This window comes from Trachurus trachurus (assembly GCF_905171665.1).
Source record: "Trachurus trachurus genome assembly, chromosome: 16".
In the NCBI taxonomy this organism is placed as follows: Eukaryota; Metazoa; Chordata; class Actinopteri; order Carangiformes; family Carangidae; genus Trachurus; species Trachurus trachurus.
Window position 1 is genome coordinate 25,292,332 of NC_139902.1, and position 14,193 is coordinate 25,306,524.

The 14,193-nt window shown below is 42.4% G+C and overlaps 1 protein-coding gene across 4 annotated transcripts in view; it reads left to right on the top strand.

Moving 5' to 3' along the window:
- Positions 1 to 14,193, top strand: part of rims2a (regulating synaptic membrane exocytosis 2a) — a gene marked incomplete at both ends in the record, with an annotated part of 135,094 nt that overhangs the window by 77,005 nt on the left and 43,896 nt on the right. For 2 of the 4 annotated variants that reach the window (XM_083990456.1, XM_083990459.1), the window contains 11 exons: positions 1,385 to 1,484; positions 1,666 to 1,789; positions 2,934 to 2,980; positions 3,275 to 3,387; positions 4,488 to 4,535; positions 6,667 to 6,797; positions 7,203 to 7,374; positions 7,697 to 7,850; positions 8,529 to 8,555; positions 10,219 to 10,287; positions 12,636 to 12,774. In XM_083990456.1, coding sequence (XP_083846582.1) covers positions 1,385 to 1,484; positions 1,666 to 1,789; positions 2,934 to 2,980; positions 3,275 to 3,387; positions 4,488 to 4,535; positions 6,667 to 6,797; positions 7,203 to 7,374; positions 7,697 to 7,850; positions 8,529 to 8,555; positions 10,219 to 10,287; positions 12,636 to 12,774 — 1,124 coding nt within the window. Of the gene's footprint in view, positions 1 to 1,384; positions 1,485 to 1,665; positions 1,790 to 2,933; positions 2,981 to 3,274; positions 3,388 to 4,487; positions 4,536 to 6,666; positions 6,798 to 7,181; positions 7,375 to 7,696; positions 7,851 to 8,528; positions 8,556 to 10,218; positions 10,288 to 12,635; positions 12,775 to 14,193 lie in introns of all 4 variants that reach the window. The other 2 variants (XM_083990458.1, XM_083990457.1) reach the window with 2 other exon arrangements.

Sequence of the window (14,193 nt, forward strand, 5' to 3'; positions counted from 1 at the left end):
TTGTTAAGTCTCTGTTAACATTTTTCAACTTTTCAGCTGTGATTTCTATTTGTGGCTTCATCCTCGTGTGTGTGGCTCACTGATTTTCTCCTTGGCTTCCAATTATTGATTACATCATAGAGCTACTTAGTATTAATATTCATTAGAGACTTGATTATACTCCTGATGAATATTAATGAGCAGCATTTGATATTGAGCTCTGTAATTTTCTGTACTCACTCACACTGAACTGCTTTAATGAACTGAATTCAGCCTCTCAGTGGAAACAAGTCGGTCCAGAGCTTGTCAGCGATGTCACTGCCCAGATCTGTCAGTCCAAATATTATTTCATCTGCACAGTTATTTCAATGTAAATTGTACTGAATAGAAGCAATCACAATCCCTACATATTTACTTATATTGTATTTTGTAATTGTAACATATTTATTCCTGTTGCTCTTATTCTTGGTTCACTTGATGTCATTTCATTGCATTACCGAAGCATGTGAAATACTTTCTGCTGCTCTAGATTGCCCTTCTCTCTTCACTGTTGCATAAATCTGTAGGTGGTGCACACTGGTACAAATCAAAACAAAAAACAAAACAGGAATAAGCTGAGCAGCCGAAGTCTGGAGGAGCATGATGGGCCATGAAGAGAGAGAGCAGAGAGCAGCAAGATGGGGAAAAATCATTACTGATTGAATGAGCCTCCTGAAATGGCATGTTTGTGTCTGCTCAGTGCCTCTGTGCATTTCTGTCTGCTCAGCAGCAGCCAACCACCTCGGCAATCCAGCCAGTCAGTCCATCAGTTAGGCTGCCAGCCTTGCCCTCGCTGCCCATCTCTCCCTCTCTCTCCTCCTCTGCGAGCCTCCCTCTCTGGCTCCTGCCTGTTACATAAAGCCATTTCATTTAGCAGACTTCCCTAAGCTCCTTTGTATGTTGGCATTCAGCTGCCATTAAGAGGGATTTTTATTTGTATGATGCCCATGTAAGCTGAGCAGAGTGGAGTACAGCAGCTCAGGACTGTACAGTACAGCTCTAGCCCACGGCCCTGTACTGTTACAGAACCACAGAGAGGCACCAGAGTGTGTCTGTGGGGAGAAAAGCATGGCCTGAGACATTTGTTCAAAAACAGAGATGCACTTTTACCATTGACCCTCTCCTTGTAATGCTTTTATTGAGGATTCATACCTTGAAGGCAAGAAAGAGCTAAAGCAATGACAACAGGACACTTGAACAAAAAGAAACATCTGTCTATTCTTGCAAGCTGCCCTGCACATCGCTATGTCTCGATGAAGAGTTAACACGGGACATTAATATTGTGTCTATACTATAATAACACTTGTGGTTCAGATTTATTGTAGCATGTATTTCACTGCTAATCCGCTCATCTCTGCTTTCACAGGTGGTGGGAGGCAAGATGACAGAATCTGGTAGACTTTGTGCTTTCATCACAAAAGTGAGGAAAGGAAGTCTAGCAGACACTGTCGGACACCTCAGACCAGGTAAAACACAGACTCCTCCCACTCTTATATGGAAATGAAATGACAGGATTTAGTCATGTTCAAAAATGGATAATGATTTGTATTTTTTTTTTTTTTTACCCTGTGATGACACAGCTAATGGCAGATTAGTGAGAGACTGAAATTCTCCATGTGACATTGAGGATGTGTGGTGTGTTTGCAGGTGACCAGGTGCTGGAGTGGAACGGGAAGCTTTTACAAGGAGCCACATTTAAAGAAGTTTACAATATCATACTAGAATCCAAGCCTGAGCCGCAGGTGGAGTTAGTGGTCTCACGGCCTATCGGGTGAGAGCTCATAACGACGCGCACATGACACTCCTAATGAGACGACAGTGAGACGCTCGTGGTGAAAAAGGCGCTAAGTTTGTGCTGCCACACCAAACATTTGTAACACAAGTTTCTTCTTATTGTTTAATACTTGTTTGACAGTTTAATTTTAACCAACGCCATCTAAAACCAGGTCTTGGAGAGCGCTGCCTATTACCAAGTGCATGCTGGGATAGCTTCCAAGCCTTTGTGACCCTGAAAAAAAGGAACAATCACCTTGAGTGGATGAATTTATGAACCAAACCATATGTTACCTATTTGCTGAGCAGCTAAACAAAGTGCTTTGTAGACAACATCTACGGGTTTAAACGTTTGAAACTTTTCAATACGGTTGTGCTTTGAAATGTGTTTCTTATGAATTTCAAAATAGTTTCAAATGTGTGATGCAAGGGCTTTTTGAAAATCAGTTTCTGTACAGTCGACGTGCATGAACAGCATCTACATCCCGAGCTAAAACTGATTAGAGCAGGGATTATGCATCAGGCCGAGACTATATCGTTTACCTTCATCACCCCCACCCCGCTTCCTCTAAGAGCAGCTTTAGTACAATATAACACAAAATGGCTCATTCATGTAACATCACTGCCTTTATGACTCAGAATAACTTTGAATTGTATTTAAATCTCTATAATATTGAATCTTGAAGAGGGAAGTCCAAGAGGGAACATGAGCTTGTGTTCTCACATAATGTGTTTGTGAAGGAGTGGGACCGACCAGTTTATTCAACATCTGTTCCCCTCTCCCTCCCCCCCGACTGCGGCTCAGTCGGCTCGGGCAACATTTGGGACTGAACACCAGCGCCCAGCAGAATGAAAGCCTGCCACCTGGCTCGCCCTCTCTCTCCTCCAATTGTTTTCAAAGGGGGGAATTGTTTAGGATGGGGGGGGCAGTGGCACCTTTGCTTTGTCAATTCTTCTATCTGCCCTGCTTTGTGTTGCTGAGAGAGACGCTGGGTGAATGAAGACTAATGCGGTGCTTACGGTCATTACAGCACAGTGCGTTCAGCATTAGCTCAGATTGATCCTCTCCATCCCCTCCTTCTCCTTCTCCTCTGCCTCACACACTCACACTCTTCCTATCTTTTTTTTTTCTTCCCTATCAGAGATATTCCAAGGATACCAGACAGCACACATGCACAACTGGAATCAAGTGAGTCTTGTCAAAATCATTAGCTAATGTTATTATCCCATTTTATCCCATTAATCAGCCTAGAAACATCAAGTGAAGGAAATGTCTGAGCGAGCTGCCTCTGTCACTCTGCCTCTCTGTGTTTCTGTCTTCTCTTGGCATGATCTCCTGCCCTCCTCTCGCGTCTCTCTGTCTCCGTAGCTGCCAGCCGCTCTCTCTTGCTTTTCTGTCTTCACGTTTTTTCAAAACTACAAACCAAAACCACCAAAATCACTGCTAAATAATCCAAAACCGTGTCGTCTGTGCCCCTGCCAGGTTCGAGTTCTTTCGAGTCTCAGAAGATGGATCGCCCGTCTATCTCCGTCACATCCCCCATGAGTCCCAGTATGCTGAGGGACGCCCCCCAGTACCTGTCAGGACAGCTTTCAGTAAGTGACTGGCGTGATGTAGAGACCACACATGAGAACCTGTGGAGGGACTGCATTCTTTGATTGATTCGACTCGTGCTGAGAAGTCATTTACAAGATTAGTCAGTAAAATATTCACATTGTGGATTCATTATGTGACTGACTATATATAATGTATAATCCTAGTTGAAACCTCTGTCACTAGCTGCAGCCCCACTCACTCTGCCCGTTCAGCTGGCACTTGACCAACCCAACACAGGATTGTAGATCAGGTTACTGTGTGTGTTGTCTATTATCTAGTATAAAATCCCTCTTGGGGTAAATGGGTAAAAGGCTGCAATAAAGCAAGAGATAAATCAACACTCAACTTTAGGATCCACGTGGGAAATAGCTTTAGCGTCTGGGAACACATTGAGGACATGTTTTTGTAATGTAGATATTTATGAGACAAGGTTTGGGTCTGACCAACATGGGGACCGAATATAAATATTCACCATTCACCAAACTGCCAGCCAATCAGACTAAGCTCTGCAGCCTTAACCTATTATACGTAGCTGTGCTATTCTGTATCGGCATGAGAGGGCCTACCTTGAAATCCTCCCCAAAAAAACAGCTAATCACTGAAACAGTTGAGTTCATTGAATAAACCTTGCAGGAGCTGCAGTGGCTGATGAGTAATTCCACACAGGCTCTACTGTCACTATGATATTTTTGGAGCAGTCTTTAAATTGTGCGAAAAGGATAACAACCGGGGTTAACGTCACTGTGACGCAAGCTCTGAAGCAGAGAAGAAAAGGTCCAGAGAAGAAAGAGGGAGATAATTGTGAGCCACTGATAATTTGCTCAAAGGGCCTGAGCAGAGCAGAGCAGAGAAGCTCAGGGACGAGTAATCTTTGATTAAGTAGAAAGACACAGAAAAGCAAAGATAAATGAAAGGTGAGAAAGAACGAACTCGCTGACCTAAATCTCCAATCTGAAAGTCCAAACTTGTGTTGTTGTGTTTATAGTGTATTGTGAGTTTTTGTTGTTTTTTGTGGGGTTTTGGTTTTATTGCATTTTCTTTTCTTTTCTTTCTTTTTTCTTTTTTGTTCTTGTTTTGCTGATTGATTTTGCTTATCCAGAGCCAAAGCCTTAGTAGAAGAACAACGCCTTTTGCCCCTAGGGTCCAGGTAACAGGCCCTGTCTGCAGGGCACACTCTCTATTTGGTCTTTGCTCATTGACTGTTGACTGGCCTTTTTTTCTGTTTTCCATACTTTGGGAAATGCATTCCCTGGGAAATGGCAGTTACAAGTTTCCCTCTCAGTGCAGTGCATTGTCATTTTCTTCTATTTGATTTCTTAGTATCACTGTTATGATGACAATTTTTATTACTCATTTAACCCATTCACATCATTATTCTTAAGTAGTGCACGTTCAACTAATCTGAACACATTTGCAGAGACACTCTTCCATTGCCTCCCATGTCCTGTAGTCTGGCACCTGGTGGATCTCCACTATGGCAATGCTGGAGGGTGTCTCCATGACTTTCTTCTAGGACAAAAGACTTGGGTTGTTTTCTGCTTCAGTGTGACATGAACCCAGGCCTTGATAACTCCAACCGTACACACAAATACAGAAGGTTTCCTCCATATGAGTTGAAGTGATGACAATTAGCAGATCATGGTTAATGGGTCTGGAGTTTGATGTTGCAGTGAAACGATACCAAGTTCACCGTCCTGTTTTGGAAACCAAATTGCTTTTTCCCCCTCCAGATGAGAGTTGAAGAATAAGCTAATTGTACCTGTCGAATAACAAACTTCAAACCAAGCAGAGCTGTGAGGATTTTCTTTGCTGCGAGGGTCTCTGTTAATCTTTCATCTTAAATATCAGGCTTTCTTTTCTGTGTTTTTTGTTTGAAAACACGTGATTGAACCGCTTTGTGTGACTCTTTCCCTGAGTCAGTTAGCCTAAAGGTTAATACTCCTCCTCAGAGCTTTGGATATTTGTCTTGCAGACACTGTTCTGTTGTTTTGCTTTAGAGTACCCTCAAGAAACTTTATATAAATGTGATGTGCAAATATTGTGACTACATATAATAGAGCATGCAGATGTCTGCAAAGATTGCACCATTTGCTTTTTAAACGTAGAAGCGTCTAAACACATGATGTGGAGTTAGAATTGTGCTTTTGTGTGTTTTAATGTTTGTTCTCTTGGAGAAGTGTGTATGTTTCCTTTGATTGTTTGGCTGGGCACATTGTAGAGCCATTTAGGTTTTCTACATTGGAGCAGTTTAAATCGGACAATATGTGTTGTCATAGACAATTTGTGAATGTTGACATAGTAAATTGTGTGGTATCTTGTATTTTGGTGGGCTACAAGTTTAGAGATCATTCGGTACAATTTGTTTTCCAATAAGCCCCCTGCTGTCTGTGTCCCCCCCCCCCCCCCCGTACCAGATCTTGAATGCTCCCTCTTGCGTTGCTGCATGTACAGCCAGTAGTTTTAACCAGTACAGACCCCTCTCATAATCATATTTTGTAGAAGTATGGACAAGAGCTTAGAAGTTTTATTTCTCATTCCATCTCCTTCCTTCAAGGCATCAGTTGGACTTTTTCTTCTTCTAAGTGTCTTCTATTGGAGTCCATACTTCCCTTCTAGTGTGAACTGTCTTCGATTCCTCCTGCAACAGCATGATTGATTTCTCCACATCAATGCCCATTGAGTATCTGAAAGAACATTATTAGATACATCATCATCACAGACACACAGTATCGTTTCAACAGAGCACATGCTGTTAATTTCAGTCTAAATGACATTAAGGTCAGTTGGATACAATAAACTTCATTTATCAAGGGAAGTTTTTAACAACATACAACACATGGCACCATGCATACAAGAAAAAACACATCTTTAACACTAAAGTAGGGTCTAGAGACTAAACTATCACTCGTATTTTAATGTCTTAGTTTGACATTTTTAGAATTATCATACCATACTGTCTCAATGATGACACAGTATGTCCATGTTTCAATGAACACTTAAATATAAATTTTGCCACCAAGCATGTGACCTGACATCATCTTAGCAGGTAGACAACGTCCTCTTTTCTGAGGGGTAAATACAGGAGAAGACCCAACGCTGTAGTCAAAAACTGTCTGCTGAAATGACTTAGGCTTTAATAAAAGACATCGACTCTCATGTAATTGCTTAATTTCTGGATTAATGGCGTTGTCTTCTCCTGCATTATTCCCTCTGTGAGTTGTGCTCGTGTTGGCCCTGAGCTGTCTCTCAGCAGTGCTGTCTCCGCTCTGCCCCTTCAGGTCAAACTGTGGTACGACAAAGTGGGCCATCAACTAATCGTCACCATCCTGGGCGCCAAGGACCTGCCACCCAGGGAAGATAGCCGGGCCAGGAACCCTTACGTCAAAATCTATTTCCTCCCTGATAGAAGGTAAGAGTAGAAAGATTTACCATCTGCTGATCTGCTTGTTTTACCCACCGCACCCAGTTAATCCCATGTCATTTTATTTTAGTCAGAAAGGCATGAACACTAAATGCAAGGTTCTGTAATATTGTTTCCAGCCATTACCAGGAAAGGAAATGTAGATATCTGTGGATGTGTCTAGTTACTCTGTTGGCCGTTCACTGTGGTTTTACATCATGCTGTTCTTTCTTACTCACTGATGCAGGAAGTGGTCCTTTTCCAAAAGATAGCACAGTCGTCTTGACCATTTCACCCTCATCAGCATGCCACAGTGCTGTGCTCTGTCCTGTGTTGTGCTATTGATCTGTTGTATTCGTGGCTCTTTTCTATCATGGTTGTAAATAAAAACAGTTTGAATTATTGTTCCTCCAGCGACAAAAGCAAGAGGAGAACAAAAACGGTAAAGAAATCCTTAGAGCCCAAATGGAACCAGACCTTTATGTATTCGCCGGTGCACCGGCGGGAGTTTCGGGAGCGCATGCTGGAGATCACATTGTGGGACCAAGCCAGGGTGAGGGAGGAGGAGAGTGAATTCCTGGGAGAGGTAAGAGAACCAAACCTCACCCATCAGGGACACTCACTGACAGTATCTCAGCTAAGCCTCTTGAATGGGGCTGTGACAAGGTCTTTGACGGTCCAGTCTTTGTGCAACATCAACAGGGGATTGTTGTTTTTATTTTCTTTGTAAACCTCTTCTGATAAATCAACACACCTCAGTCAGGGGGGGAAGGGGATTTTTTGGCATTCATGTTCATTGTAACAGGTCTATGAGTATTGTGACTCTAGTGTATGATGTGTGTTGCTGTTATTCCATCACATGTCTGAGCAGAGAGGCCTGACCATGCGTGACCTTCTCCCCGAAACAGATTCTGATTGAGCTGGAGACAGCTCTGCTGGACGACGAGCCACACTGGTACAAGCTACAAACACACGATGTTTCCTCCATCCCACTCCCACGTGCCTCCCCAAACACGCAGCGCAGGCAGCTCCACGGAGAGAGTCCGACAAGGCGGCTGCAGAGTACGTAACATCTCTGTCCCATCTCTGATACATGTCACACAACTCTAAATATTATGCTGAAAAATACATAGAGCCACGGCAGGTGAACTGATGTAGCGCAGACATCTGGATATTCTTTTTAACTGCTTATCTTATAATGTCAGTTAAAAATAGCTATACAAAAAAAAGTATTGCAGTGTGTTGCCAATTATAATGACACCCAGTTGTATGCAAACCTCCACCAAGCAAAGCCACACATGTCTGACAGACACCAAACGTCATAGATCTGACACACCTTTTTTTCTTTTCTTTTTTTAATTGATGTATTAATATTTTATTTAAAATTGAAAGTGATGAAAAACGTCCACCAGTTTAAACAGCACTACAATTGGACGTGTCCTCACTGTGGCCGATATCCCATCCCTTCACTGATTTTCATTCAGATTGGTTCAGATTTTAGTTTTTTGTAATCCTGCTGACAATCACAGAGATATTAGTGAAATTATAACTTCCTTGGTGGAGGTAACTTCACGTATTTGAGTCATTCAATAATACAACAGATCTAGTCTTTGTCATGTCTTGCCCGCTAGCATCCCATAAAAGCGTTAGTTAATCAAAGCTTCAGCAGCCTTTGTAGTTTATGCACAAGTTGTCTTTGTCATCCGTGTTGCATCAACCTTACTCCTTCTGCTTTTACAGACAAAGGCTCATATTCATACAACTCAGGTAAAGGACCCCTGCACTCGCAAGCAATGCTGCTCTGTGGAGCATCTGAGTGTTCTCCTGTCCTTTTTTGAAAGATGCGTTCATGTGCCCTGATTCTCCGCCCCTTTTTCCATGAGGGGTGCGTGCGTCTGCTGCCTTACATGGCTCTCACTGTGGTGAGCCGGTGTCGAGTTTACGCGACTTGTTTGGCAGCAGACGTGTGCACGCTGCAGGGAAAGAGAGATCTGGAAAACTGGTGGTCTCTCCCTCTCTGTGTATTCACATGTTAAATATCGCACCTCATAACCCGCAACCATATCCTGAACAACTGCACTCGATCCTGATCCTCATCCTGAAGTGGTTATAAAAAACTCCGGCTGTCTGCCAGTCCTACCAGACAATATAATTTGAATACGACCACTTGCTTTTCCTCTGTTCTGTACTGTATACTGTTTATTATTTTGTCCATTATGAATATTTTCCCTTTTTAGACATGAAAAAACCTCTGCGGCCCATTCTGCTTTGCTCGTGTTTGTGTGTTGTCAATGTGAATATGTTCATGAAATTGTCCATTACTCTGTTACTGGTGTCTTAAATGATACTTTCAAAAGACTGACTGGTGAAAATGACTCATTCATTAGTAATTTGATGTAAAACAGGATCATTATTCACAGCTGATCGGTGTATTTGCATTAGAGAAACAAAAAGACAACTGCTTCGATTAGCTCTATGCATAGTATTTTATATCTTTGTGTCACATTCTCTATGCAAAACCCAAAATAGCTCGTCCGGCCCCTGCGTCGCTGCTTTCACATCCTGTGACCAGATACTGGTTAACATGCTTTAGATGACTGCGCTAAGTCACTGTATTGCTTCTACGAGACACTTAAGGCTTGCTCACTTCCCCACCAGGACGATTTTCTGGGCGTTTGTGTTAGTGTGAGGTGAAAGAGCTGACAGCTGTAAAAAGTTTCCAGCCAACTGAGATGAGAGGCTGGGAGCGGCACTGCCAGAGTGCAGCACTTGTCATTTCTGAAAAAGCACACGTGTCCAGTTGATTTAAGTTGACTGAACAGCGAAGGCGGTGGGGGTGGGGAAGGGGGTTAGAGGGGGGCTGCAATGAGGGTGTCATACTTTAAAGAGAGGGGACAGGGAGAGGTGATAAGGCAACTGGGGAGGATGAAGAAAGAGCGTCTCCTCACCCGCACGTTCGCATGTAAATTGAGTGACTGAGTGTGTCATTTAAAAGTGTCACAGTTGAGATGAAGAGAGATGTGCCGTTTCTGTCGAAGTGGAGCAGCAAAACGCAGCATTATTTGTCATGGCTGACGCCGATTTTCACATATATATAATCTGAAACGCTCTCTTGCGGGACGGTTTGTTGTATTTGTGGAGTGCAGTGACATTTGTTAGACTGGCAGTACATTCAGTCACTGTGTATGTGCATTTTATTGGTTTCACTTAGATCCAGTTTAACTTATAAAGAATGGAGTCAGACCAGGGAAGAATAATACAGACACTTTGTATTGTGGTGCTGAATGAATGAACCAGGGAGTATAAATGACTTCTGCCTTTTTCCCCCATCTCTCCGTCTACATCTGTCTCTTTCTTTCCTCCACTCTGTCCTCTTCCTCCTTTTCCTCTCCTCCATGTTCCCATCGCTCTCTGTCTCTTCATCTCACAGGATCCCAGAGGATTAGTGACAGTGAGATCTCAGACTACGATTGTGAAGACGGTGTTGGGGTAATAACAGGTAATGCATGGGAAGAAATAAATCTGCAATGCAAATGATTCTAATGTGAAAACAAAGTAACAGTTTTTATGTTATTTGATAGGATCTTCCACCCACCCATATTATCATACATGTCAGAAATTGTGTCTTTGTTTCTTCTGGTGATGGACCTTAGTTAACCTCCTTCATGTCAGCATCCATCAAACACTGGCAAGGCCTGAGCAGCCTACAAATACCATTATATATCATATAAGCAGGGTGAAATGCTGCATCCCAGCAGCAGCAGCAGCACGGTGAGCGAGCAGTGAGCTTTTGTCTGCCTCTGCACTGCTAGTTGCTGTTTTGCTGTACCTACCAAGGCTCCGGCAGCACGCCCACGCTGCACATCACAGAAGGAGAGACAGGAGAGCTGTTACCAGTCAGAGAGCCTGAGAAAGAGGCAGAAAGAAGAAAAGTTTCAAATTTACCAACCCAAAAAAAAACAGCCTTGAAGAGAACGACGCTGCAGTAGAAAAAAATAAAAGCTTTTCGTTTTTCAGGCTGAAAACTGTGTTGGCAAGCAGCATATATATATATATATATATATTGCTTTCCCCTTTTAATAAATATGATCCCTCTGTTTTCTTTCTCTTGAATACCACAAAAATGGCATCGACCTTGTTTGCCGTAAAGCTGCTGGTTAATTGCAGGATGGAGACAGCAGCCTGCACTTTTGGTTTCAGCATGTGGTGACGTCTGAAATCTTTGTTAGCACATTGAGTCCACGGAGAAAAAAAACAAAAAGAAGGAATAGAAAAACAGAGAGGAAATGCACTGGAGAGAGAAGAAAATGGATTCAGTTACTGACAGACAGAGAGGGGAAGAGCATGAACCTTGGCTCGCTGATGATACCGTAGCTGAGGGAAATCCTCCTCCAGCCTCTTTAACATTCTCATCAGCCCCTCACTGCCTCACCATGCCAGTCCCCTTCACTTCATTCACAGTGAAGGGAATACCCCGATGCTCAGCTCTGGTCGTGCCCTCCTCTTTACTTGGGCTCCACCACATCTCATTTATCCTGCAGTCTTTGCGTTAAACTGCTGACGACATTATTTTCAAACAGGGAGGAAAAAAAGTATTTTTTTTCCCCAGTGCGTTTTCTTTTATGGTACACTAACTGCCAGCACACTAATTGTCTGGTACATACAGTACAGCGGGCTCACTTGTAATTACTGCACAGGTTATGCTTATGTGTTCATGTCTTTTAAACTATAATTGCCTGACGCAACTGAAATTCAGACGTGGAATTTCTCATTCTTAATATTTGTACAGTTCGTTTAATCTTGCCTTGACCCCCCCTTGCTCCGTCTCCTCCTTCTGCACCGACGCAGCCCCACTCTTCTAATTGAATCCTATTAATTGTCAGCAAAGGCTCTCCGCTTTATATGTGCTTAACAGGCAGGCTGTACTCATGCATGAAGCAACATGTCAAGAGGAAGAATAGATTTAATTTGGCTCCTCATGGAAGTTGATTGCTCGGCTGCAGGATCTTCTGTATTGGAGCTGCAGTCAAGAAACGTTTTCCTTGTTTAAGCAGAAAAGCTTCATAATGAAGCAAATATGTTGCAGAGAAATAAATTGATGACAATTTTTCAAACATGTGAACGCAAAAGACAATCGTATCGTGTCTATCCTCCACCAGTGAAGGTCAACATTTCTTTGACATTACCTCAATTCTTTTCCTACCTTTCCTTCTTTTCCAACTTTTGATTCAGACTTTTATTTAACTCATTTTAATGTGTCGTACACTCTATTGAATATCAATCAACTTTTATAGAGCTAAGCACTGACCTTAACCATGGCTTCTAGCCATGTCTGATTATCGGTTAATGAACTCTTTCAAATTCAATGGACTAATCAGTCTTGCAGAGAAAATTCATTATAATGTTTCTGATTTTTAAAGGCTATTTTCATGTTTAATGTGCAGTGTTAACACAGCAGATGAATTGCACCTTTATTGAAACCTACTACTCAATTTTGGAATATAGAGACTCAGCATAATGAACATAGAGAATCCATCACCTGTACAGAATGGCATTTAGCAGAACTTTTAGAAAGTTTCTTCCAATTTATTACAAGGTGTGGTTAAACGGGTTATGCATCATTAGCAGTCATAAGTTTTTCATTAGCAAGGCTGCAGCTTTAGCTGTCACTCAGAAACATAGGGGAAAATGTACAGTAGTGTTGTAAACTTACAGTTTGTGCAGCATCTTGTTTTGTGAATTAAATCTAGCATGAGAATCTGTGGCATCAGTATGCAGATAACTTTCATTTCTTTTCATTTTGTCCCTCCTCCCCTCCCTTTCTTTTTCCTATTCTCGTCCTCACAGACTACCGGCCAAATGGCAGAGACTTCCAGAGCTCCACGTTGTCTGTCCCTGAGCAGGTGATGTCATCTAACCACTGCTCTCGGTCAGCTGATATAAACAGGGCAAGGTCACGCTCCCCCAGCGTTCCCCCGCCCTCCAGGTAACTTATGCTCCGTACACCAGAGGGCTGCACCTTTGCATCTGGGTACACACACATGTTTTGTTTTTTGTGTTTATTATGTTGATGTGATGATTTTGCACTTTAGTTTGTTTGTTTGTTTTTATCAATCGGAGGAGGATATGTTAATTTTGTTGCTTTAGAAATGAATCCTGCTTGAAAACACAAAATTCGGACAGATGTCAAGTAAATACAGGTTCAAATAAGAAAATTAAAATGAATCACTCACCGTGCTCGCTCTGATTTCCAAATGCTACATCACACCCACGTGCTGTGTAGCATTTCTCGCGGTCACTCTTAAAAGCCTCAGTGACACAAAAGGCCAAGTCCTGCCCCGGCCCGTAGGGCGCGATGTGTGGGGGCATTAACTGCATGAGGGGTGATCCAGTCCACTTCTGTCACACAGCAGAAGTCTGGACCCGGCCTTTGACCTCAGGCACTCTCAGTACAGCTCTTCCTCTAGAGTGGACCACCACAGTGTGTCCGAAGCTAACTACTCACCAGACAGGTACACACACACACTCTTCAGCTTGCACTTATGTACAGAGGGTGCATGCACACCGTTGACATGCAGGGATGTATTTCTGTGCACATACACTTAACACAAGATGCCTTTTGCCTTAAACTCTCCGTAAAGTGATTTTTGTGTGAGTGTTTTCATCTTTTCTAGTTTCTCTGCAACTTTCTTCCAACAACATATTTTGCTCAAATCATTTCTTTTTTGATCTGGTATGGATATGGATGCCCTACACCTTGATGCATCCTCCTCATCTTCCACCATTATGTATATAAGTTATGTTACTCCAGGAAGATTTACTGTTTCTGAAATAGATGATCACAGCAAATATCCAATTAAAAGCAAAACTGAGGTTGTTACTTCACTAATTCATCACCAAAGTTAAAAACTAACATGAACAGCAGACTTGGATATGACTGCACTGCTTTTGAGAGGTAATTAACAAGTTTTTCTTTAACAAGTTTTTTTTTTTTTTCTGCATTGTACATCAAGGAGGCTGAAATTATGCAGGACGCATTCGGAGCCAATGCTGTAAATGCTGCGCACAGTATACAGTATTTGCATGTATCTCACTATCTTTATGGAGGAGGTGGTCAAGGGGAAATGGTCAGTTATCCTCCATCAGCATTTTTTTCTGTGAGTGGTGGAAAATGTTGCTCCAAGAGTCCAATCATAGCCTTGGCACTGCCAGGCCACAGCTACTTTCCCCCAAGTCCAATTAACTTTATTTGATATTTCTGAAGCTTGGCCTAAATCAGTGTCAGCCGCAGAAAATGCACTTATCTAAATTGTCTGGGACAGTGCTCACTTGAGTGTATTTCAGCTGCTTTAATTAACAGTGTCTGGTTATTTATTGAAAACAGTTGAAAATGACACAGGAAATG